At 32.4% G+C, this 26,946-nt stretch overlaps 2 protein-coding genes across 4 annotated transcripts; one reads left to right on the top strand and one right to left on the bottom strand.

Annotated features, from left to right (window-relative positions):
- Positions 1-101: 101 nt before the first annotated feature.
- On the bottom strand, positions 102-26,374 carry POLDIP2 (DNA polymerase delta interacting protein 2). 2 transcript variants are annotated; one of them, XM_080148462.1, is made up of 15 exons: positions 25,895-26,374; positions 25,533-25,608; positions 25,056-25,138; positions 24,634-24,701; positions 23,934-23,992; positions 23,422-23,523; positions 21,743-21,827; positions 11,248-11,288; positions 9,676-9,783; positions 8,369-8,433; positions 7,702-7,777; positions 4,911-4,990; positions 2,532-2,596; positions 1,792-1,834; positions 102-483 (listed from the first exon to the last, which is right to left on the bottom strand). In XM_080148462.1, coding segments are annotated over exons 1-15 (1,083 nt in total). In that variant the 5' UTR covers positions 26,026-26,374; the 3' UTR covers positions 102-482. The 2 variants fall into 2 exon arrangements, with proteins under 2 accessions (XP_080004588.1, XP_080004586.1); XM_080148460.1 differs by lacking the exon at positions 1,792-1,834 and having other exon boundaries at positions 102-485; positions 2,531-2,596.
- Positions 16,690-20,923, top strand: LOC145306370 (uncharacterized). Of its 2 annotated transcripts, none has more exons than XM_080148464.1 (9): positions 16,690-16,766; positions 17,335-17,370; positions 17,734-17,815; positions 18,322-18,399; positions 18,873-18,951; positions 19,171-19,222; positions 19,520-19,622; positions 20,191-20,243; positions 20,575-20,923. In XM_080148464.1, the coding sequence occupies exons 1-8, from the start codon at positions 16,713-16,715 to the stop codon at positions 20,241-20,243; spliced, it is 537 nt and encodes a 178-aa protein (XP_080004590.1). In that variant the 5' UTR covers positions 16,690-16,712; the 3' UTR covers positions 20,575-20,923. The 2 variants fall into 2 exon arrangements, with proteins under 2 accessions (XP_080004590.1, XP_080004589.1); XM_080148463.1 differs by having other exon boundaries at positions 19,171-19,277.
- Positions 26,375-26,946: the final 572 nt, after the last annotated feature.

Genomic DNA, 26,946 nt, shown 5'->3' with positions numbered 1-26,946 from the left:
GCGCTACGTGTAGAGCCATGGTCGCGGGGTAACATTTATGTTGACGTTAATATATAAACGGACGTAAAATTTACATGACGACAAGAACTTAAAAAACATGATTTGAATAAATGAAAATTTATTGTTATACAGACCAAAATTCTAATAATAAACTACAAGTTATAACATGTGAATACATTAAATTTTTTTTATAAAAAAGGGTAAAATTATATCAAATGTTTTTCAAAAATCTTTCTAAAAATGCAGCCAAAAGTAAATTAATTTTAACTGTTTTCAATAACATTATATAAATTAAATGTTCTAAGAAATAAAGTCTTCAAAAAAAATTAATTTCTGTTGTATAGAGGTTCCGTGATTTTTTTTTCATTTAATTTTCGAAGATTTTTCTGCACTTTACTTAGGTGTTGAAATAATAATATTTTGATGAACTAAATATTTAATTGCCCAGTATCTGTGGATCGTTTGGGTCTTCTTGTTTACTCTCTGAAGGTTTTATATTGTCATTTAGCTAGGTATGAGAAACTTAAAATTGAAAGGATAGCTTTTTCTTAAGTAGCGCGGCAATTTATAAAAAAGATACTGTAATAATAAAGAAAATCCTATTCCAGTATCGGTTTGAATCCGCTGAATTAGAACCGGTTATCAGCCATACTGAAAAATCATGTATAGCATCGTATTATATCCAATTTTCTGCGAATTTAAAAATGTACTATCATAATATTAAAACTAGTTTTGTTAGCCCGTGCCAAGGATGTCAAAGCTTTTTTATTTGAAGGAAGGGGGGGAGTAATCTGTATATCTACTAGGCAAGGACGTCCAAGCTTTTTTATTTGGAGGTGGGGGAAAAATAAAGAAATAGGTATCTTAAAATTGTTCATTTTAAAGGACGCCTGCAAGAAATAACACGCTTTAACAGCTGAAAGACAGCCACAAGAAGACCCAAAACCCCAAATTTAAAGCCTTCAGCTTCAATAACAAAAAAGTTCTAGGCATTTCAAAATAGCATTTTATGTACAATGAAATTTTTGAAAGATTTCTAATGCTCATAAAAGAAAAAACAATATTAAATTACGTCGCCTAGACACAAAATTATAACCTTATCTTTGTCAGAAACTTAGATTGCCTGTAACTGATTACATTTTTACAATAAAAACACCACATTTCATAGTCAAAATCTATTAAAAAAATTTGATTTAAATTGCATTTTTAAACGAAAATCATAGCGGAAACAAAGGGGTAAACTAATACAAGCTTAGCTGTGATTGGTTGTTAAGCTGATTCAGCCTTCTTATTGGCTACAGTACATTCGGTACAACGCAAGTAAAACTTAATTTTTTTAAATGATTTTGACTATAAAAATGGGTATTTTTATTGTAAAAATATAATTAGTTACTGGAAACCTAAATTTATGACAAAGATAAGCTTATAATTTTGTTTCTAGGCCACGTAGTTTAATTTCAAAGTTTTCAACATGAGCATTGCAATTCTTTCAAAATTTTCATTGTACATAAAATGTCATTTTAAAATGCCTAGAACTTTTTTGTTATAGAAGCTGAAGGCTTCAAATTTGGGGTATTGGGTCTACTTGTGGCAGGCTTTCAGCAGTTAAAGCGTGGTATTTCTTGCAGGCTTCCTTTAATGTCTGCGGGAAGCCGTCAATAATACGATGCGATTCAAAATGTTTATGGGTTGTGGGGGGGGGGGGGAAGGGGGGGGCACGGTTAAAATCAACGGATAAATATTGGTCGTTCAGTCTGTAGGAAACATATGTTAGGATATAATTATAATTACTAAGTGATGAATAAATCTTCGGGTGTTTCGCTCTTGCTATCTATACAAAAACATTTAGATTCTGAATTTTCACCAATTAAAGGACAATTAGTATATCCAGCAAGTTACAGTTTAGTTGGCCCCGAGGGTCCGAGAGACTGAGCCAACTAAACAGGAAGGCAATGATTTAATAATTTCTATTTTGCTACACGTGGAAAATTGTCTATAATGCGATACATGATTATTCAGTATGAATACGAAACGATTCTAAACGAGATAATATTAATCGGTTTCGAAGCTTAAAACTTTGAAAAATATACCATCAAAAATACCTACTTAGATCTTAGACTTCAGCATTTTTTTGTGAAAACGCAAGTACTGTTAAACGTGATTTTTCGCAACTATGGAAGAATCATCTTATTCTGTTTCAGGGGTGTATATTATGCACAAGATTTTTTTTTTCCCCTGCTACAATTTTTTTTATTTCCCCCCCCCCCCCCCCCTAGTTTTTTCTCACCAAGTAGGGGGGAAAATGGAAAAATATTTAAAGAACTCTATATTTTATTTATTTTATCCCTCCTCCCACACATTTTTTTAGTTTTTTTTAGGGAAATGGAAAAAATGTTTTCAGTTTTCTTAATTTTTCCTTTTTTTTTCCTCCAACCACTTATTTTTTATTTCCCCCCCCCCCCCTGAGCAGGGGATCCCATGTAGAATATACACCCCTGTTCTGTTTAAAATTCTGCTAAATGAATTTCCTAGTGAGAAAGGTGGAATTCTACAATCAAAGGCATAACCATCCTCTCTCTCCATACGGAAAGTTCCCCTGAAATGAAGAATGTTAGAATGGCTTAATTAGTTTCAAACACTTTGTATTTTTCTTTATATAGTTATGTTAGTGTTAGGGTTGGCAATCCGGATCCGGAATCCGCTCATTTTTTGGCCAATTTTGGAATCCGAATACGGAATCCGTCTTTTAATAGCGAATTCCGGATTCTTATTTGGTAGGCTAAAATTAGCGTCTTGAGTTTTTTCTTTCAACTCCTCCTCTTTGAAGGCAAAGATTTTTATCATTATATATATATTACCCCGTCCCGTTTTAGAAAAATTTTGTTAAAATTTTTGCCCCCAGCCATAATATGGTTGATTTATACAAAATAATGACCCATGCAAAATAGTTTTTCTGTAATGCAAAAATTGCGATGGTACAAGCACTGCAAAGTTTTTAAAATTTGCAAAAAGACCTGTTTTTAAAGCTCTTGTACCATCTCAATTTTAAAGATTTTTACAAAATTTCCATTCTAGTGAGTTGCTATAAACCTGAAATTTACCAAAAAAATGGGGGCAGTCTCAATTATAAAATATAAAGGACAAAGGTGAAGCAAGTAATTTTCCAAAGTAAAAATTGCCAAATTGCATACACAAATAATAGGGTTGGGCCGGATTGGACTGATACAGATATCCGGCTGATTTTTCATGCTGGATATCAAGTATTCAGGTTTATATTGGCACACTAGAATTGAAATTTTGTAAAAATCTTTAAAATTGAGATGGAACAAAAGCTTTAAAAACGGCCTTTTTGCAGATTTTAAAAAATTTGTACCATCTCAATTTTAAATATTTTCTAGTCAATATAGTGTGTCAATATAAACCTGAATACTTGATATCCAGCATGAAAAATCATCTGGATATTGGTATCCCTCCAATCCGACCCAACCCTATTATTAATGTATGAAATTTGGCAATTTTTACTTTGGAAAATTACTTGCAGCACCTTTGTCCTTCATATGTTACAATTGAGACTGCCTCCATTTTTTTGGGTAAATTTCAGGTTTATATCGACACACTAGAATTGAAATTTTGTAAAAATCTTTAAAATTTAGATGGTACAAGAGCTTTAAAAACAGGTCTTTTTGTAAATTTTAAAAACTTTGCAGTGCTTGTACCATCGCAATTTTTGCATTACAGAAAAACTATTTTGCATGGGTCATTATTTTGCTCAAATCAACAATATTATGGCTGGGGGCAAAAATTTTAACAAAAATTTTCTAAAACGGGACGGGGTAATACAGGGTGCACCACATAAATCCGGACATTTTCTTATTTTTAAACAAATAAACATAAAATCGTCAATTTTAAAGATTTTATTGAATTTTAAAAACTGGGAAGCAACCTAGGTATATGACTATTAGATTATTTAATAAAATCACCGCCAGCCTCAATCACCGCCTCTACCTGCCTCCTGTACCGCCCGCCGACCCTGGTCACCATGTCCCTGTTCAAGCAGGCGAAGTTCTCCATGATAGGAGCAATGAGAGAGGTCTTTTTGGTATGGGCGCGTCTATTGGTTCATGCTTTAATAGCGCTCCAGGCCCATAAGTCCATTGGATTAAGGTCGGGGCTGCTGGGAGGCCACATCTCCTTAAGGACGTGAGTAACCGCAGGATCCAAATGAACCCATCTTTCAAGCTACCCTTTGACACAGCGGCTCTCATTTGGGCCACAGTTAAGCTAGAACAACGTTATATACCTTTTTAAAAATGGCATGAAGATTAAGATAGGGTTATCAGCGCAATACATAGTCTAAAACGAGTTTCAAGGTTCCATATGGGCTTCTGAAGTCAAAAACCGAGAAATTTTCAAGATTTTTGACGTTTTTGACATCTTAAAATCAACCACGATCCACTTTGTCGGAGTACTTCAGCCAAGTCAGCTGGGATAGAGAGCTCTAGTCTTTTCTAGTGTTTTCACTAGGTATCTGATAGTATATCCAGCAAGTTTCATTAGTCCATCTCATCTACAGATGGGCTGAGTTCCTTTGAGTTTTAGTTTTGATTTTAAAAAGTGTCACTTCAGTAGGGTTGGGCGGCGGGCCGGATACTTTTTTGGCCGGATACCGGATCCCGGATATCCGGCTGATTTCTAAACCCGGATATCCGGTTCCGGCCGGATATCTGGCCAACGTTCGTTATCCGGTAAATTACCGGATATTCGGCCTCAAAAATCAGCCGGATATCATTTAACCGGATAGTTTTAATATCCGGTATCCGACCGGATATTGAAAATGACCGGATATCCGGCCCAACCCTACAAAAGAGCTCAATTGAAAATATGTCCGTATGTCTGTCTGTACTACTCACCACATATGTCCACTAGGAGCTTGAAGGGAGACATGAGAGCTATATTGAAAAGCTGGCTGATCACGTGATAAAATTGGCTCCTAAAACAAAATAAAATTACTTGATACCTAGTTTATTTAAAAAAAGTTTTTAATAAAAGATTCAGGGGTGTATATTTTCATATTTGACCCTGCTGAAGGAAAGGGGGGGGGGTAAAAAAATATAAAAAAAATACGTGGTTAGGGGGAAAAAATGTAAAAATTAAGAGAAATGAAAGCATTTTTTTCCATTTTTCTCACCTTTTTGGTGAAAAAAAGCCAAAAGAATATGTCGTAGGGGGGATAATATGAATAAAAAAAAAGAGTTTTGAAAATTTTTTTCCATTTTATTTCCTTTCTTGCTGAAAAAAATTAGAAGAATAAAAAAAATAAAAAAATTTGCAGCAGGGGAAAACTTGTCCATCTGTCTGTCTATCTATCTCTGAGTATCTCAATATCTATCTATCCATATGCCTGTCTATCTGTCTATCCATATATATTATATATCTATCTATCTACCTGTCCAACAACGCCTCGACTCCTAACAATCTTCCAATTTCTGGATGACCTTTCTATCTACTTGTCCATCTATCTAATAGAATTATGAGATAAAGAAGACTAATGTATAGTAAAGACATTGTTCATAATGAAAAAGGAACTATTAGATGGTTTCTTTATTAAGAAATTGTAACAGTTAAAACCTTATTAGAATCAGCTAAAATCTTTCTGTTAAAAAATTATAAAAACAAGGATGACAACATCCATAAAAGCGAAGCACTGAAACTGTAGGACAAACGGACATTAACACTTGTATAGTGTCTGAACTGAATAATCAGAATATAAAAGTATAAGATTCGAAGCAAAATTGTAAGTAAATTTGTTGAAAAACTGCTTGATACAGGATAATGTTTATGGACATACTTACATCTTTAGGACTTGATTATAGAGTTGCTTTGCTTAAAATATTGTTCTCTGTTGTCCCAGGAATCAACATACCAAAAATCAGATCAAACGGATAATTAGATCACATAAAAATTTGTTGTTAAAAAAGTAGAAAAATCAACATGTTTAAAATGGACGTACGGACATTCTGGTAATGATTATAGAGTTGCTACGCTTTCTAAATCGTACCTAACTACTACAGTAATCACCATGCAAAGTTTGAAATCGATAGGACAATTCTAACATGCCTAAATTAACGAATAAAAGCTAACTATCTCGGACGGACGTACGGACGGACGTACGGACGGACGTACGGACGGACGGACCGACCCTAATTATAGAAAAGCTTCGCTTTTAAAAACAGGTAAGGTAGAATCTTAAACGGTTTTAAAAATCATTTTTTTTTTAGTTTTAATCGCCGCATGTTTATTCAGAACTAAAACTAGTTTAATAGATTTTTTTACTAATTAAAGAATTTTATAAACATTACAAATAATATTGCACATATCAATTTAATTTTTTTTACTCTGCATTTGAGAAAATTATTTTAGATTCCAACATTATCTTTTTAAAAAAGTAATCAAATATTTGTTAATTAAGAACTGATTACTTAAGTGTACGCTAACCAGATTCTTTAATTAAAAGAAGATATTTAAAGAAAATTAAACAGGTTTATGCATGGTATGACTTTTAAGATCTCGTCAACATATAGAATAATAATTTATGCTCAATTTTCAGGAAGTGTTAATATCGGCTTGTAGTTTTTTTTTTCATATTGGAAGATATCAGTGCGTAAAATATATAAACCGACGAAAGAAAAAATAAAAGAAAAAACACTCAATTATCATATGCCATATTATTTCAATCTTTCATATTAGGGTTACTTTCATCCACCTTTTTAGCGAATCCTCTAAAAACTTGGACTAAAGCCATTAGCTTTTAAAAAATGCATCGTGACAATTAATTTCAAAATTAAAATTGCACTTATTAAAAATGGAAAGGGATTAGACTCATTTTTTATTTTTAAGGTTGATAGGTAGTTGTTTTCCCTATTTTTTCTATTTTTTTTTTAATGTATAAAAATCTATTAAACACTAAGGAGTAGTGTTCCTAACATCACTCTCGCACTAAATTTGAAAACTATTGAAACGAATTGGCCTAGGGGTTTTAATTAAGAAATTCGACCGTTTATAGCCGACTTTTTTAATGGGAAGAAATAAAAAAAATAAGGCCTTTCATACTAAAATGTGTACAGTTTCTACCCAATAGCAGGTCTGCTGGGTTCTCACAGGGAATTTTTATTGGCGGAGCCTGATTACCTCTCTTTCTTAGTACCTTTATTATCTATCTATCTCTGAGTATCTAAATATCTATCTATCCATATGTCTATCTATCTGTCTATCCATATATATTATACTAGCGGCTTCGCCCCTAGCCTCTAGGGGCTTTGCCCCTAAGAGGTTTGATTAAACCAATTTTTCTTATTTTAGATTTGAAAGAAAAATTTTAAAAAAATTTCTTTGGGGTGGGGATTTTTTTTTTTTGGGGGGGGAGGACGGGGTGGGTAGTCGACCCTACTATTTTAATTTTAGTTTTAAAAAGAAATTTTTTTTTTTTTGGGGGGGGGGGGGGGGGGTTGGGATGTCCCAACCCCCCAAGAAAATAGTTATAAACCTTCCCGGGACCTATGAGAAGCTACTCTGTAAAGGAGAACCCGATCGGTTCAGCGGTTAGCGAGATCCTTCGCTACAAACAAACAGACACACAGACAAACAAACAGACAGACAGACAGACAGACATCGTTCTACTTTGTATTATAGATATCTATCTACCTGTCCAACAACGCCTCTGCCCCTAACAGTCTCCAAAGTTCCGGATAAGGAGAAGATTCTCCAGTTTCTCTCTCTGGTAACAATAATTTTATATTTTAAATAATAGAAAAAAATATGTTTAGATTAAAAAATGAAATTGTATAAGTTACTTCTCGGTTCCTATCCACCGGATTCGAATGAATACGAGAATAGTTATTTCTCGCATCGTATTATAAACGGCTTTCCGCGGATATAGAATGTACAATTATGAGATTAAAACTAGTTTTTTTAGCCCCGAGGTGACGAAGTCACCGGCTAAAAAAACTAGTTTTAATCTTATGATTGTACATTTCTATATTCGTAGAAAGCTGGATATAATACGATGCTAGACATAGTTTTTTCGTATGGATGAGAACCGGTTCCTATCCACCGGATTCGAATAAATACGAGAAAAAGTATTTTATTTTTTCTAAAAGGTAATCTATTACTTACATTGAATATTTGAGAATTGGTAAGACTTAAAAGTAGTAAGATAGAAGTGTGAAAATCTCGAAAACGGATTGACGGATTGAGTTATGCTTTTCAGGAAACCCTCAAATTTATATTAAATTGGTTTTAAGCTATTTTCTTAAAAGACCCTTTTAAAAATAATTCTCTAGTAAATGAAATGAAATTATAAAAATTCCTGAGTTGAACTGTAGCATCTCCCAAATTCTCCAATCTTATACAATATCTCCACCAGTAAACATTATTCTAAAATTTAAAAAATCATTAATTAGACAAAAGAGGGAGGCGGTTGTGACACTTTTTGAAACTAAAACTAAAAGTCAAAGGAATTCAACTAAAATAAGAGTTACAGCACTTAAATTTGGTATGGCAGTTGCTTCAAAGAGGTACAAAGTGGAATTGTGAAGAAACGGTGGCGGAACAGCCGCTATCGCCAAATTGTATTTTAACGGGAAACGGCGGTAGAGGCGGTTTCGCCAACTTTTCTTCACAGTTCCACATTGTACCTCTTTAAAGCGACTGACATTCCAAATTTCAGTGCTGTAGCCCTTTTTTTACGTTGAATTCCTGTAGTTTTGGTTTCATAAAGTGTCACAACCGCCCCCTCCCTCCCTTACTTGTTTTTTTTTTATTTTGGTGAATATTATATACAAAGTCTCCACAGGTAAACATTGCACTTTACGTTTGCGTTAGATCGTGTCTCTTGAAACATAATCTTTCGTAATTATATAATATCAATGTTTTAACTAAAACTTCGCTATTTGTAATGTAAATTACTAAATATTTATCAAATATCATTATCACTATCCTTATAATAAAGTAGAACGATGTCTGTCTGTCTGTCTGTTTGTTTGTCTGTTTGTTTGTAGCGAAGGATCTCGCTAACCGCTGAACCGATCGGGTTCTCCTTAACAGGGTAGCTTCTCATAGTTCCCGGGAAGGTTTATAACTATTTTCTTGGCGGGTGGGACACCCCCCCCCCCCCAAAAAAAAAAATTCTTTTTAAAATTAACTATAATTAAAATAGTGGGGTCGACTACCCCCTCCCCACCAAAAAAAAAAAAATTTACCCCCCCCCCCAAAAAAAAAAAAAAATTTCTTTTATATCTAAAATACGAAAAATTGGTTTGATCAAACCTCTTGGGGCAAAGCCCCTGGAGGCTAGGGGCGAAGCCGCTAGTCCTTATAATAAAGTAGCAGGCTGTCTGTTTTTCTTTATGTTTGTACCGAACAGGGTAGCTTCTCATAGGTCCCGGGAAGGTTTATAACTATTTTGGGGGAGTGTATTACGTCCTCCAAGAAAATTACCCTCACCCCCCAAAAAATGAGTTTTACTATCAACCCCCTCCTTCTCAAGTGCCCCTAGAGGCCTCTAGGGGGCGTAGCCGCTAGTATTTTAATATGTTAATAGAAACAAACAAAAAATCATTATTTCTGCATTTTTACACACCCTTTAAATTACAATAAATTGCCTAAGTAGATTGAAACCTGTTGATTTTCTCTGAAGCCCATATAGAAGGGGATAACAGTAACTCTGATATTTTCAGTTGTCTCCTTGTGGACATCACTCAGCTCCAGCCACGGGTGATTCTTCTCCTGAACAAGGATTGCAATGTCCACAGGTATAAAAACATGGGATACAGTGGCGTACACAGGTTTTTTTGACACCCTCTCTTAAATCAAAATCGTGCGGGTGGTAGGGGGGGGGGGGTGTAATACAGACATGAAAAGAGGTCTTATATCATCCTCAATCAGGGGGGTGGGAGCCTTAGGTTGTGTGACATTCAGTATAGTGTGAAGAAAAATAAATCTATTTAGGGGAGATGGTGTTGGAACAATAGAGGCTATTTTAGATAGATGTACTCACTCCCCCACCCCCCCCCCCTCCTCTTGGTTGTTTTTATGGGGGGTGTACCAGTGATTTGTGGAACTGTAATGAAGAAACTAAAATATTTTGCGACAGAAATATTCAATGTGTTTAAATTCTAAAATCTTTTTTTTAAAGGGATAGTTTCACGAAGTGCATTTTTAAAAAAATAGTGAACTGTAAGTTTTTTCTATTTTAAATAACGTAGTAGTACATAATATAAAGTTATTGATTAAAATTTAAAGATTTGACCAGGGATTTTTCTTAAAAAATGAGTTTTTCATTTTATTTTCAACTTCGTTGCATGTTATATATATGGCAAAAACTTTTTTGTCATAAATACAACTTTAGATAGCATTTACTAGTTAATAGAACTTCAAACTTTTTATACAACAAAATACACATAACAACAAACAATGACCAATAAAATATTTAGTATAGTACTTAGAGTAGTGATTTTTTTTATATGTCTTATTAGAATATATTAGGCATTGGATAGATATGATTGTGATAAAGAATTTTAACATTGACCTGACCGAACTTTTTTTTATTTGACAATATCTAAAAAAGTTAGTGATTTTGCAACATAAATTACATGAGAATGGTCTTTATATATATATATATATGTTGTATGGTTAGTTGGTATCTGCGTGAGATAATGTGTATATTGTAAGTAAACTGGACGATTTTCTTTGTTTTTTTTAAAAAGAATCTATAGAAAACCTGTCCTATAATGAACCGGACGTTATTTTTTATGTTTTTTAAGTGACTTGTCCCAAGGGGAACCCCTGTTCAATTTTTTTATAACTCTTGTGAAATATGTGGAAAAAGATTCTCTGATATTGGTGTTTTGACTATACATATTTGGAAAAAAATAGACCATTGTCATGGCAAATCACTTTAACTATTTTAGATATTGTCAAATAAAAAAAGTTTGGTCTGGTCAATGTTAAAAATTCTTTAACATATAATCATATCTATCCAATGCCTAATATATTCTACTAAGACATATAAAAGTTCACTACTCTAAGTACCTTAACTCTTTAAATACACTTCGTAGAACTATCCCTTTAGGTACAATTTTTCAATATCTTTCAAAGTTCAATATCCACTGTTGTTAATATACTAATCTTTCTAGTGCTCTATGTAAAATTGCTTTTTTGCTGTTTTTACCAAATTATTTTATTACTAACCTGCCATGCACGCAGAGTGTCTTGGGCTACAAATGGCGGATCTGAAACAAAAGAATCATGTTAAAATTAACAAGATCAATGGCGTGCACAGGATATTGTCTAGAGGTTTTGAACCTTAAAAGAGATCAAAAAAGAGGGCTTCCTAATTCGATTTCTAGTGGGGGTGAGGAGTTGACACCCCACCTTCGGCACGCCCGTGAATGAGAAACAATAATTTTGGATTGAATAAAATAAAAACATTAACAACAATTTTAGATGGTAATTGTCCATAAATTGCTGAATATAACTTTTTGTTCGGCTCATTATAGTGTTTGTCTGTAAGCATATTGCTAGGTATACATTTTACTTTGAAAATCATTGATTTTAATTCTAATTTCAACTTTCTAAAAGTTTTCTGGGATCTTAACCTTACAATTCTTAGAATTGTGAATTTACAAGTAAAGTGTAAATTTATTTTCGCAAATTTAAAATATCAAATCAACAGTGCACAAATTGTCCTTTACCTTTGCTAGGGGCCCTTGAGTAGAAGGGGGAGGAATTAGACTTCCCCTTTTAATTAAGTTTTAAAAAGACAAAGTAAAATAAATTGCATGGTTATTTTTTTTGTAAGGCGATTATTCTATGGGGGGTAATGGTGCAATTCCTTAAAATTATTATAAAACCTTCCCAGGACCTATGAGAAGCTACACTGTAAAGGAGAACCATATCAGTTCAGCGCTTGTCTTTTTGTGGATACGAAACATTATGCAAAGATGAATAAATGCCGATTATTAAATTGTTTCTAAAAATTTTTTTCAACGCAAAATCACCGTACATTTTTTTCTGCTACTGGTCACTTCAATTCAAATGTTTTATCATATAGACTTTGAGTAGGGATCTAAACAATACATTGATATACATCCCCAATGATGATAAACGTAACTACCCCCCCTGTAAATAAAATCATTGGTTAAAAAGTTTGGAACCAGCCAATCAACATTCAATAAAAGTAACTAAAGTTATTGAGCCAACAAATAAGATTACGTGGTTAAAAAACTTTGGGTACCAGCATACTGCCCCTCCATTCCTAAAAAAGACATGATTTTATGCGGCAGTGATGTTTCACTTAGAAATAAAAATAGAACAAGTCATTTAGTTTTAATTTTCTTATCTTGTGTGGTTAGTTTTAGTTTAAAGATTAATATTGATAATAATATTAGTTTTATATTAATACGTTATTTTAACTTTTCATTGCTGGATTATTACTATTTAGAAGCAAAGCTTCATAGCATTTGTTATTTTAAATATATCTTTGTATGACGCAAAAAAATTCCCTTTTGAAGGACTAACACAGATTATCTATTATTTACATAGTTTATACATTAGTCAGAAACGCTGTTATATTATACAGGTTTTGTGATTTTAAAAAAGGTTTCACGCTATAATATCTGTTTCTCCATCAATGATTTTTTGTGCTACTTATAGATGATGTAACCTTTATTCTGATATATAAAAGTTCACCACGTCTTTCTTTATTAAAAAGTCAAATAATGCCTTCCTGTCATCAGTTAGTCAATCCGCTTTTTACAAATGATAAACATTCTTCCCCTTTTAAGCCAATGCCATTACTTTTCGGTAATGATTAAAATAACTGTAGCTATATTTCTAAAACCTCATATTACTTGTTAAAATATGTTCAGTTTGCTAAAGTTAGTTTATTATGAAAATTAAAACTTTATTAAAATTCATTGCTCATTGGTTAATTAGTTGGGTTTCAGGGATATTGCACAAGCAGATATAAAACATATCAGCTTAAAGCAATCATTATTGAGAAGAAAAGTATTGCTTTAATACATCGACAACAACGGCAAATTTTTTTATAAAAGAAAGAAAAATCCAATAAAGAATGAAAGAGAATATTTGACAGTTATTGGCAAAAATGAATGTATCTGTAACATAAAGTAGTAAGGTTCTTTTAAGGATTATCCGATAAATCTTGCAAACCAAACAACCAATTGACTTCTCTATTTCTAAAACTTACGCCTCAGAGGGATATTTTTGAATGGGTAGATAAAAGCAGAAAAATAGCCTAAAACCATCCCAAGACTTAAATCGAAAAATAAAATGGCCTAAAACCATACCGGGACTTATGTGAATGTTCGCTACAATGGAGAACCTAAACGGTTCAGCGGTTAGCCAGAAAATTAGACAAAAAATCTTATATACCTAATAGGATTAAGTTCATGATTTAAATATAGAGCCCCTAAATGCTAAGGTCACTGCAGCTAGTCGGGAATGCATGTTTTCCAATCAAGTAATCAAGTTAATTTTTCAATAAAGGTATGGAAAATATACACCCCTGCAGCTTTATAGAAAATTTTATTGGGTAAATATTTTGGGTATAGTCCCTTTCGTGGCAACGCCTCTTAAGGGTCGTTTCGTCGTATTTTCGCAGTAACTTTTCCCCTATTGCTAGCCCCTGCGGGGCAATCACCTAACCTGAAATAACCTATCAATAAATACTGTGAAAATACGACTAAACACCCCTTAAGAGGCGTTTCCACAAAAAGGGACTATACCAAATATTTTTTTAAGGTGTCATATCCCTGTGGTTATCCTAATATTGTTGAGTACATACAGAACATCAAATGTAAGTTAGCACATTAATTAACAGTGAATAGCAGGGTGTCAGAGCCGTATAATTTTGATGCGGCTCCGGCTCCAGCTTCGGCTCCTACCTTAAAATTAATATATCATTTTTTTTTCATTATTGAATTTGATAAAATTAAATAAATAATATAAAATATTTTGCTTTTATTTGATTAAAGCTATATAATAAAAGTAGAAGGATGTGTGTAAATTTGTTAAGTAACAATAGTTTTTCAGTTTATTATATGGAAATAGACCGTTGCCAAATTATAATATTACTTTAAAAATCATTTTTAGCTAATCCGGAGCCGGAGCCGTTTTTAACGAAAAATACGGCTCCGGATCCGGCTCCACCAAAAATGTTGCTGCTCCCGGCTCCCAGCTCCGGTTCCGAAACACTGGTGAATAGCAATTTAAACTTTTAAGTAGCAAAGAGGCTCTATAATTCGTTCCGTCAGTCCGTCCGGAATGGTATGGGGAAAGTGTGATTTCTCCGCAACAATTTAAGATAGACAGCTAAAAAGGGAGGAGTAGGTTGTGCTTTAATTCCGTAAAGGTTATGAGCTTTAGGTTAAAAACAGTAGTAGAACGATAAAAAATTAACTTAAAAAAAAATATTTGTCTATAGTTCTTTTCAATGAGAAATACACATATTTAGAGAATATTACCGTTCTACTACTATTTTTAAGCCTTAAAACTCACACCTTTACGGATTTTAAGCGCAACCTACTCTCCCCTTTATGCCAATAAGCATCCATTATATATTTTACTTGGGACGTCAGTCTGTCGGTCATGCTTTATTAAGTTTTCATAGTTTTATTTCAAAATTTAATTCTGTTTTTTTAATGACAACTGGACATCTGCTCTTTGGCTGTTTATCCATCTATGATTTTTGTGATTTGCTACTAATAGATGTTGTCATCCATGATTAGTAAAAAATATTTGGTTTGTTCATCTATGATTTTTGTTGTGGTTTGTTACTTATAGATGTTGTCATCCGTAATTAGTAAAAATAATTTCATCTGAGTTTGACCATCTAACTAAATAATCTAAAACCTGCCCCAAAATAACTAATTTAATATGTTTTGAATTTGTTAAAGACACAACAAATTGTATGTATATAATCTCTACTCCTTCTAAAGACAAATGAAATTTTGTATGATTTAAATAAATAATTTCATGCATTTACAAATATCTGATCATGCATTGTTTCTGGAATTGTGTTTTTCAGAGTTTTTATGAAAATATAAGCATGTTCACTCATTTGTTGGCTTAAAAACGTTGATAAAATTTGTAAGATTTTGATATGGGTGTAATAACTTTTCACTCATAGTTCTAACTTCTAATCTACAGATATGAAAAAAAAATTTGTTAAATATTGTCCATTGTCATATCCCTGTAACGATTGTGCCAATACATATTCAAAAAGCTTTAATCAAACATAAACACATTTGAATATATCAATTCAGATTTTCTATAATTATCCTTATTTAAAAGTAACTGGATGTCTATCTGTCCATCTGTTTGAACCAAAGGATCTCGATGGACATATAAGATTTTCGTTTCCAGTGTAGTTTCTCTTATGTCCTGGAAAGGTATACAACTATTTCGGAGGAGGGTACCACCACCCTCCCAAGAGAAATATTCCCTAGATTTTTGTACTTTATCATTTGAAATCTAAAATTGAAAGTTGGAGAGGGTCGCCTCCACCCCTCTCGCCCGGCTTGCTTCGCTATTTATGGCCATACATGTCCTTAATACCCTTACACGCAAGTAGATATAGAATATCATATGACAGATAACTACATATAAGAGACACAAGAATCACATGTATTTTATGTAATATGCGTTTTAACAAAACAGATGATTTTGTAAATCAGCTAATTTAAAAAAAAAATTGTTAAGAGTACGCGGGGCGGATATATTATGCTTTTTATGATTCAATTCTGGCTTTTATAGGTTCTACTTTTGGAGGGAAGAAAGGGATGTGGATTTGCTTTACCGCCATTTTTTCTCTTTCTCATACTCCTATGTAATTTATTAATATTGTAAACATTGACAAAAACCTTATTTGCCCTTAAATTTTCTGCCTGTTAAAACAATCTTATGCAATTTTTTTATCGTGTGTAAATTCTGAATATTGTGTGCTATTTCTAAAAATATTATTTTCTGTAATTTCGTCTGAACACATTCTTATAAATGTAATAACATAGCAGAAAATAAACATTAAATAAATATTTATGTTTAATCTCGCATAGTTTCTTAGTTCATTGTGAATTTTTGCATAGCTAACATGTTAATTATACATCTGATAGAGATTTTTGGGAGGTCACCGGTTTGATTTTCGGCCCGAGCAGTGTCATAAATGAAGACGTTAAAATCATTTAAGTCTCTTAGTCTTGTCATGGTAGAATGCTGTAACATATAAACAGATGCAACAATTTTACATGCTTGGAACGCATAGACAAAGGTCGTGCAATCTATAATTATTTTTATGTTCAGGAGTGGGTCATTGGACGTGTAAGCTTCTAGTTGTTGGCTTCTGAAGGAAGCCCTTCCTTTCAGACATAGTTTTAATTCCAATTTATGTCATTTAGCGGACACGTGTTCCTTAGAGGTCTCTAGGGGCACTTATGGCAATTTAAATTTTTTTTTTTGGGGGGGGGGTGGGAAATCTAGAGTCTTGCGAGGGTGGAAATCCTTATCTATGACCTATTAGAAGCTCACTGTAAAGAAGAACCTTACCATGTCGTTCCGTTTTTAGCGAGATCCTTTGCTAAAGTCACACACATCCTTCTACCTAATATTTTCATCTTTTCAGAAGTCCTAATAATGAAATGGATTCTGTAGTGATAGCAGATTGCTGTGCTTTGCTTTTGTATATCTGGCAGGTAATATATATTCAGGGATCTTAAGGGATAAGACAATAGCCGACAAATTGATGTGCATCCCTAATGATAATACACACCTTTACCCCTTCTATAGTGGTTGAAATGTTTGAACACTTTACCAAATGAATGAATCAATCAAAATTAACTAAAGTCCCCAAAGTTGTTGAGCTAACGAATAAGAAAAAGTTAGTATATGACTTTGGAGACTAGTGTAATAAACAGCCCATTGTTCCCTCTCTCTCTCTGAAAATTATCCCTTCTGTAGATTAAATTAGTTATTTAAAGGTTTAGACACCCTAGTTTTGAACCAACTAATGAAAATACAGTAAAAGTACTTAAAGTTTTTAAGCCAACAAATAAGTTAAAGTTAAAATTTTGGGTATTAAATAGTGTAATTTACAGTCCAATGTACCCTCTCCCTCCCTTGATACAATATAATATGTACCTAAACCTAATTTAAAAGTATCTGCACTTGTATATTAACATTCTTTTAAAAATCTATAAAGTTTTATATTAATAGGGCTAGGTATTTTATCATTTTAATTGAACATTATCAAACTTGTTTCAGAGTGTGTTTCTGTTTGCCTGGATATTTTTACACAATGTAGGTTAGATTTTCATTTTAAAAAAAAATCTCCTGCTATAATTTTTGTTCTGATTTGTAATTAAAGATGGTTCCCTCAAAGAGGCTTTTGAGCAATGACACCCCCCCCCCTCCCTCAACTCCAAATTTGTGTAATAATAAGAAATAATATATTCCAGTATGGCTTTGAAAACGATTAAAATCCGCTGGATTAGAACCTGTTCTAAGCCATAATAAAAAATCATGTATCGTATCGTATCATATCCAGTTTTCTACAGATAAAAAAATGTACAATCATAATATTTAAACTATTTTTGTTAGCCCCGAGATGCCGAAGGCTGTTTATAATACGATGCAATAAATAACTATTATTTAACTTTTAAGATAGAAGAAAGTTGTCATGTGCTGGCAAACAGATCTATTTATGACAATGGGGTAGCAGCTACTGCCATTGTTTCATTTCTAGGTAAGGACTGTTTTTAAATCCAGCTAATACCCTACCCAGAGTTTTAAAACAGGTTCTTGCACTTGTTGGTTTAAAACCCCTGGGTACTTATGGTTGGTTAAAACTTTGAGTGTCCAAACTTTTCAACCAATAACCTTGTCTACTGAATTTTGCATATCATCATTAGTGGTGTTAATCAGTTTATCGTTAAGATTCATAACCAGGCAATGTAGATATCTGGTAGCTATAATTAAACAAAGGATAATTTTTTCTAATTAGCAATGAATCTATAGGGCAGATAAGTCAATCATCTTTGGGTTACTTAGATTGAGGAGAAATAACTTAATTTAACATATTTCTAAAAGTTTATCATTCTACTTGGGACTCTTTTGGGTCTTTCAAGTGCCTTCAAGGACTTCAAAAAGTAGGCTAAAAGTGTCTTTTCTTGGACAAAAATTTCTTTACAAGACAATTTATTGTTCCTATTAGAAATGTTCAAAAATTAAAAAATATTTAATTTTTTTTAGCCTTGCTAATACCAGTAGTAGCTGAAGAGTCTGTAGAAGTTGTTACCTTTGATGTTCAAAATGAGGACCATCAGAAAGGTTCGAATTATCATTATTATAATCTTCTCTTTTTTAAGGTTTCTATTGTAAAGGAGATCTATGGTAAAGATATTGGAAGACCACAAAAAAATTAATATAGTATTTAGAACAAATGGACCAAAAAGAAAAAGTTCCCAATTTCTTCTTCCTCTTTGGTAGCTAGATGCATTTAAAGTCATTTTAGCAAAACAATAAACTTGTATTGTCTTATTTAATCAATATTTCTCAAATCAACTTGTTTGGAAAACAAGTTTTTATGAATATTTTGGTGAAACCATGAAATATTTTCTTCTTATATAAAACTTCCTAATCCAATAGATATTGATGACTAATTTCTGCCAAGGTTAAGTGAGTTAAATTAAGCAATACTTTTGTTCCTTTAAAACAAACACCAAGTGTAAGGCTATATATTTTTACACATTCATTACAAAAATAAAGTAACAATCATTTTGTATATACATTCATACTTATAGATGAAAGAGAAGATGGTACTTCTCCAGCAGGAGAAGGCGGTGATACTACAGATACTGTTGTAAATCCAGTATTATTAAGGTAGTTATTAACAAATATAATATCCTTTAAAAATAAGATATTTTTGCCTAAGTTGGAGAAAGATAGGTAGTCATATTATAGTAAAAGTACTATTATTAGCATAAAATTGCAATAACTGCAATTATTATCAAATCTTTATTGGTTATGTAGTTCAAACTAGGAGTGTCCTAATTTTTCAACCATTAATCAATTAAAAACAATAGTTTATCTAATTATAAGACAAAGTCCACAAGTTCAGCGTACAAAGAAGAGGAGAGTTGAAAGTTCTATGGTGAGCAAACACAAAATTTCAGATATCAAATTCAAGTTTGAGGCAGTATTTGTAGGTAAATAAAATCTTTCAAATTCATTTTAGTAAAATAAAGTACCTACCTATCAATTTCTTTTCTTAAATACAAATTAGTTTATTATTTGCTTGTATAGGTATTTCTAAGCATAATTTTGAATTTCTCTCAAATATTTTAAACTTTTCTATGTAGGTATAAAATCATTAAATTCTAAAAATCAATGTATAAAAGTCCAAATTATCTTTAATTGACCTATACATTTTAACTTTTGATTATTTAAGGAGTGCATATATGTTGGCTTCTGTATGGAACCTTTACATTCTACCCAGCTTTCTTTGTCTATGAGCTTTACAGCAATGGAGGCAGGCTTGTTGGAATCAATAGGTAAGTATTTTTTTCAGTTAAAGAAAGATAAGAACAATATAAAAGGATACAATTGAAAGAATTTTTGATTTCTACCTTGTAGTTTTCAAACTACTAAGTAAGTGTTCTATGATTCTGATTTCAACATCAACATGATGCCCATGTAATTATGTTATTTCTGTCATATAAAATACAAATATTTAATGGTAGGTACTTGTGTTATTATTGCTAGGTAACAAACATTTTTCAAAATCAAAATAAAAACACCCAGATAATAGCATTAGGTAGCAATGAAGTTAAGATGTAAGTTTCTACAAGCTATAAAATATTTTTCTCATATTTATTTTTTTTTAAATCGGAATTATATCCTGTGAATAAGAACCGGTTCTCATTCATACGAAAATATTATGTATAGTTTTCTACGAATATAAAAATGTACAATTATAAGATTAAAACTAGTTTTTTTTAGCCCATGCAGTCTGCATTTGGGGGCTAAAAAACTGGTTTTTAATCTTATATTTGAACATTTTATATCCGTGAAAAGCTGTTTATAATACAACGCGAGAAATAACTATTCTTTAATATTTAGTTCTTGTGTATCTCCAATACATTTTTGGTTCTATATTATTCATCTTACATTAGGTAATATCTTTATTTAAATTAGTTCAAATAATTAAAGACTATTTTGTTAGTTCCGCAATAGCAAGCTGATAATATTTTGATTAAAAGAAACAGTAAACTATAATAGAGAAATATTGCAGAAAATAAAGAGTTAGAAACTGCCTAGAGACTGTTGAGTACCTAACAAACTTTAATTGAGTGATACGTTAACATATACCAGTTCTGTAGCAGCTTTTGCATGTACATTCTAAACTTTTCTTATTAAATGTCTTTATTCTAACTTTTCATATTTTTATGTTGTTTTATTTTTGCCGCACTATTCATGGACAAAATTATCCTTATTTAATTTCAGAATGGGTGCTGATATTAATATTTATCATATGGTATGCAACTGAAGAAAGTATGCCGGACAAATTAGATTATATATGATATTCGCAAGAAGATTACAAATTTTTAACCATCACAAAAATTGTTAACTTTAAAATATTAATTTATCATGACTTAACAAGTAAATAAAATATACATGAACTGATTCTCAAATAATGGCTATGGCTATCCTTATATAAAAGGTTAAATGTCTGTCTGTTTAACTGATAATATCTCATTTAAAAAAGACAAACGAGCATGTAATAATATTAATCTAATAAAAATTCATTCTAAGAGCTAAAGTCATAGCCACTAGTAAAATGTTATAATTGATCTGTTATGTTAAGAATGCTAAACTTGTGAAGTAATCCTTATACTAAAGTAACAGGATGTTTATGTGTCTGTCTGTGTGTCTGTACCGAAGGATCTCGCTAACCGCTGAACCGATCGGGTTCTCCTTAATAGGGTAGCTTCTCATAGGTCCCGGGAAGGTTTATAACTATTTTCTTGGGGGGTGGGACACCCCCAACCCCCCCTCCCCCCCAAAAAATGAAAAATCCCCCCCCCAAAAAAAAATTTATTTTTAATTTTTTAAACTAAAATTAAAAATGAGGGGGGAGGGGGGGCACCCCCTACAAAAAAAAAATTTTCGCCCCCAAAAAAATTTGTTTTTACTATTTCTTTTAAAATCTAAAATAAGAAATTGGGTTATTAAATTCGACTCTCTCCTCCTCAAGTGCCCCAAGAGGCCTCTAGGGGCGTAGCCGCTAGTTGTAAATAAAACAATATAACAATAAAATCGTTTTTTTATTCCCATCTTTTGTGAATTTTACTTAAGATAGTAAGAGTTGGAGAGAATGCCTTGGTCCATAACAGGCGCAACACATAACAATGCACAGTTAGGACTTCTAGACAAAGATTAAAGGGTTGGTTGTCTTTATTAGTTGAGAATTTAGACTGCCTTGGAACTTTTTTTTAATTAACAATGCGTAAATTACATAACAGTAGGTATAAATTAATATGTACAAATTTTAACGTCTTTAGTTATGTTCACATGTTCCCCCTAATTTTACGAACTTTTAAAGTCTTTAATTATGACATGGTTTGGAATACAACTTCCCAAAAAAATCTAATGTAGTTAAACAACAACTTACCGTTTTCTTCCGAGTATTGCAGAAACTTGTCAAATAGTTCATGTTGTAATGGGTTTGTTTCTTGTGTTGAATATGGAAGAATATCCTACATATATGTATTGTAAAGGGATGAAATACATACATTGAAATTTGAAACATAGGTAGTTTTGTCATTTTGTGCTTAATTTGGTGTTTGAGTGTTTGGCGGTTTATACAATACTACTATACAATACGTTCCGTCAGATATTAGGCTGAACTAGAGCACTCTCAGGGGAATGAAAAACCGTACTAATAGCCATAAGTGCAAAACCCCCAACTAGTCACAAGTTGGTTGAGCTCTCTGGTCTAAATTTCATTCCTTACTCGTCATGGGGTAATGGCGCAATGGGTAGGGTGTTGGCCTGGTAATCAAAGGGTTCCCGGTTCAAGCCCCGCCATGTGCAAAATTAACTCTGATGAATTGAGCCATACTGATGAGCCCTAAAAGGGCGAAACACTGTGTCTATGGATACTATACAATACTAGTGGCACTTGAGGAGGGGGGAGTTGAATCAAATTTTTTTTTTGGAAGGGGTTACATTATACAAACAGAGACAAACACACAGACAGATATCCTGTTACTTTATTATAATATTGTAAAAGCTGTTTGCTGTATGTCATACTATGGTACCGAATTAATCAACCCCTAGGCCTTCTATAAAATATGTCTCTAGGATAGAAACTCAATGTGTGTATATTTATTTTTAAAAGCGAAGCTTTTCTATAATTAGGGTCGGTCCGTCCGTCCGTCCGTCCGTCCGTAACGGATAGCTTTTTTCGTTAATTTAGGCATGTTAGAATTGTCCTATCGATTTCAAATTTTGCATGGTGATTCCTTTAGTAGTTAGGTACGATTTAGAAAGCGTAGCAACTCTATAATCATTACCAAAATTACCGTACGTCCTTTTTAAACATGTTGATTTTTTTTTACTTTTTTAACAACAAAGGGGGGAGGCGGATGTGCCACTTTTTGAAACCAAAACTAAAAGTCAAAGGAACTCAACTAAAAAAAGAGTTACAGGTCTGAGATTTTGCATGGCAGTTGCTTAATAGGGGTACGATATGGAACTGTGAAGAAACGGCAGCGCAACCGCCAAGAAAAAGCAAAAAAATTTGGCGGGAAACGCCGGTTTTCGGCGGTTGCGCCACCGTTTCTTCACAGTTCCATATTGTACCCCTATAAAGCAACTGCCATGCAAAATCTCAGACCTGTAACTCTTTTTTTTAGATGAGTTCCTTTGTTGACTTTTGGTTTTGGTTTCTAAAAGTGGCACATCCGCCTCCCCCCTTTGTATGTGATCTAATCATCCGATTGATCTGATTTTTGGTATATTGATTCCTGGGACAACAAAGTATAATGTAATAAGCGAAGCAACTCTATAATCAAGTCCTAAATATGTAAGTATGTTCATAAACATTATCCTGTATAAAGCAGTTTTTCAACAAATTTACTTACAATTTTGCTTCGACTCTTATACATTTATATTCTGATTATTCAGTTCTGACACTATATAAGTGTTATATGTCCGTTTGTCCTACCGTTTCAATGCTTCGCTTTTATGGATGTTGTCATCCTTGTTATAGTATGAATAAATCGATGTCCTATGTTAAATCCAGTTGTAGAAATGGTAGCATTCCTATGACATTTCAATTTATCCTACCTCGTGAGCTACGTAGTCCAGCCCTGGTATGGCATACAGGTTTCTAGTATTTTCAGAATGGTTTCCAAGGAAGGTTACAGATTCTGTCTGCGCTCTGTGTGTCTACAACAGATTAAAAATTAGAAATAGCATTTTTTGCTATGTATGTCACTTGTAAAATGCTTTCATGAAAGAAAGAGAAAATAACATTTGATTTGATTTTTATAATTCTATGCGGACCAAAAGGTCAATTAAAGGAATGCAATATTGTCTTAGGTATCAAGTGTCTATTAACAAAATTTTTAACTTTAAAAAGCGACATTTTCACTGGATTCATGCATCAATTGTAAGTGTTTTAGTTTTTCATTTCCCCTTTGATCAATAAATGCTTATTTTTTAACTACGAAATGTATTTTTTTCTTATGTGTGATGAGTATCGAAAAAATCACTTGGTATATGATTTCTAGAATAGAAGAATTTAAGCTTTTTAAAAAAAAACATGCATTGCTGATTAAAGAAGATTTAATACTTACAATATACGGACTGTCTCTGCCATCAATAAGAACTTGATAATATGTGTGTGTTCGTCCTTGTTCATCAATCAATATTTAAATATGTTTAACATAAATACATAAAATATTGGAGACTCTTGTCCAAATAGCTGAAATATTATTTCAAACAGCTTAGGAGTAGAATAACTATTGTGAACGATGAACAGTGTTTCCCCCCTACCTCACATCTAATTTCATAACCTTTGTTTGGAAGTCCCAGCTATGAATGAATTGAGCTTTATTATATATCAGAACATTTCTTTAAAGTTCTGAGATATCTACAACTAGCGGCTACGCCCCTAGAGGCCTCTAGGGGCACTAGAGGAGGAGAGAGTCGAATTTAATAATACAATTTCTTATTTTAGATTTTTAAAAAAGAAAAAATTTTGAGGGGGGGGGAATTTTCATTTTTGGGGGGGGTTGGGGGTGTCACACACCCCCCCCCCCCCAAGAAAATACTTATAAACCTTCCCGGGACCAATGAGAAGCTACCCTGTTAAGGAGAACTTGATCGGTACAGCGGTTAGCGAGATCCTTCGGTACAAACATACAAACACACAAACACACAGACACACAAACATCCTGTTACTTTATTATAAGGATAGGCATATTTAAATATCTTAAGACATAAAGTAGTTTAAGCCGGTTCATTATAAGTAAATGAAAAAATATTGATTTCCTTTGATTTCTTTCGCCTGTCCACCGACCACAGGGGGGGAAAATGCGGGGGGGTCCCCCTCAGGTTTACCACTGAAATAAACATTTGCAAATTTAAAAGAAATATGTATATCATAGGTATGAATATAAATAAAAATCCTACAAAATGTAATACTCCAATCTTTAAATTAATAGAATAAAAATCACTTTAGAGGATATTAATGTAAAAGAAAAAAAAAATTAAGTTCATGTCTTCATGATGTATTATGAAGGGTATTTTCGTAATCATGGAATAGTTCAAAAGAGGTTCCCCCTCCTGATAAAAATGATAACTCCCTTTTTAAAACATATCATATTATAAAATCATTAGCAAATAAATCAAGGAAAATAGTAAGTTGAGATATATATGAATTGCAGAGTATAATAGGCTTCTATATTAACGAATACCTGATTTCTTTTTTAGTTGGTAAATCTCTGTCATAGACACGGGCTAACCAAGGAAACAGAATAACTCCTCTGTAACCAAATACCTAGAAATAGCAGATTAACCATTTCAATTGTAGCTAACAATTTAAAATAATTTGACACGGAGTTTATTTGGTAGATAAGAAATCAATACCTATTCATAACAGCATTTTTCTTGCCTCTTAATAATGTTTATTGTACTATTATGCTACTTAGTTAGTTGTACACCAATCGGCGGTTTCCATTCACAATTTATAAATAGGTCCCCTAGATTAAGAGTCCTCCTGCACAATTGACAGAAATATTTTTTATTTAAGAATAAAAGTAGGAAAGGAAGGAGGGGGGGGGGGGAGAATTCTGTGGTCAAAACATAGGTTTAAGGAAAAGCATAATTTGAACCAATTTTCAGTCATGTTCAAAAACCTTAGGTATATAAGTGAAAATCGAATTATTAAGTACCTTGTGAAGAAACAATTGTCCAGTATCATAGTTGGATCCAAGTTTTGGTGCTTCTAATTTTCCAACTTCGCTCAAACTTAAACAAGTTATAAATATTAAATGAAACCCAAAATAAAGATGTCGCAACTTAAACTTTAAATCAAAATAAGGGTGTTGTATATTTTTCATCCAATTTGAATTTCTTATCCCCATTCGACTCCTCTCTTATTCCCATCAGAACTTACAAAAATAAAATGGATAGGTAACAATAGTTATGGAAAATATACACTAATTTATGGGTAAAGAAAGCGGAGAGGTGGGGGCGAAGAGGATAAACAGCTACTTAATTATATAGACAGCTTCGCGTAAATACATTAATCTACCTGTTTGAAAGTGTTCTAACACACGGAGAGGTTATACCCAGATAATCTCGGCTGACAAATAAAAACCGCCGACTGAAAACGGCCATGATACTTCTACTAAAACATTTAAATGTAAATAAATATTTATTCATGTGCGTACTAATAAAAACATTTAAAACACAAATTAAAAGAACAGTAACTAAGAGTTCAGTGTAGTTAGGTAGTAATTCCAATCCAGAAAAGAAATATGCGTGTTATAATTATCTAATTACACAAACAATAGATGGTTAAAAGGTTTCTTAAATGAATATTATGTAAATAAAGATTGATTTATTTTGTGTTTTTCTAAAAATTAACTTAATATTAGATATATATGCGATTAAAAACAATATAAAAAAGCTTATTAAAGTTATTTTTATACTAATTAATATTTTAATAACAGAAAATAGTGAAAAAAAACTACATATAATCGAAAATAACTGTAAACATGAAAAAGTTTACAAAAATGCGACATTTTAATTTTGAAGCGCATTTGCCGCGCACTTTGTTTATTATTATGTTGTCGTCTTGTTTTACATGGTATGGTTGCCAACTTTCAAAGAAGAAAAAAACAAAAATAAAAGTACAGATCTGTGTCTGTCTTTGTGTGTGTACTACAACCCTCCCAAAAGAAATCACCCCTGAAAAGAAATTTGAACCCCCCAAAAAAATCTTTTACTTTCAAGATAACTAAAAAGAAGGGGTGGGGTCGAATGAATATGAGACCTCTAGGGGCGTTGTCGCTAGTATTAAAGACAGTAACACAAAATCAGTAATTTACACAGTACAATGTCTATTTATTATTCATTTATACAAAGTAAATTTTGTATTAAAACGTTTTAAATGAGTCTGTTGCTTATAGAAAATAATATATAAAAATAATGGAGAATCTACTCTAAAAATCTTAGTTTTATTACACAAACGTAAGGATATCTAATATATGTACTGTAAACAATGACATTGAGTGGATGAGCTTTTCGAAAAATTCATTATTTACCCGGCCCAGATAATGTTATTCAAAAAATAATATTATT

Source organism: Acartia tonsa, chromosome 14 (assembly GCF_053477335.1).
Source record: "Acartia tonsa isolate MP-2025a chromosome 14, ASM5347733v1, whole genome shotgun sequence".
Lineage (NCBI taxonomy): Eukaryota > Metazoa > Arthropoda > Copepoda > Calanoida > Acartiidae > Acartia > Acartia tonsa.
This window is presented reverse-complemented; position numbering and strand designations above follow the sequence as displayed.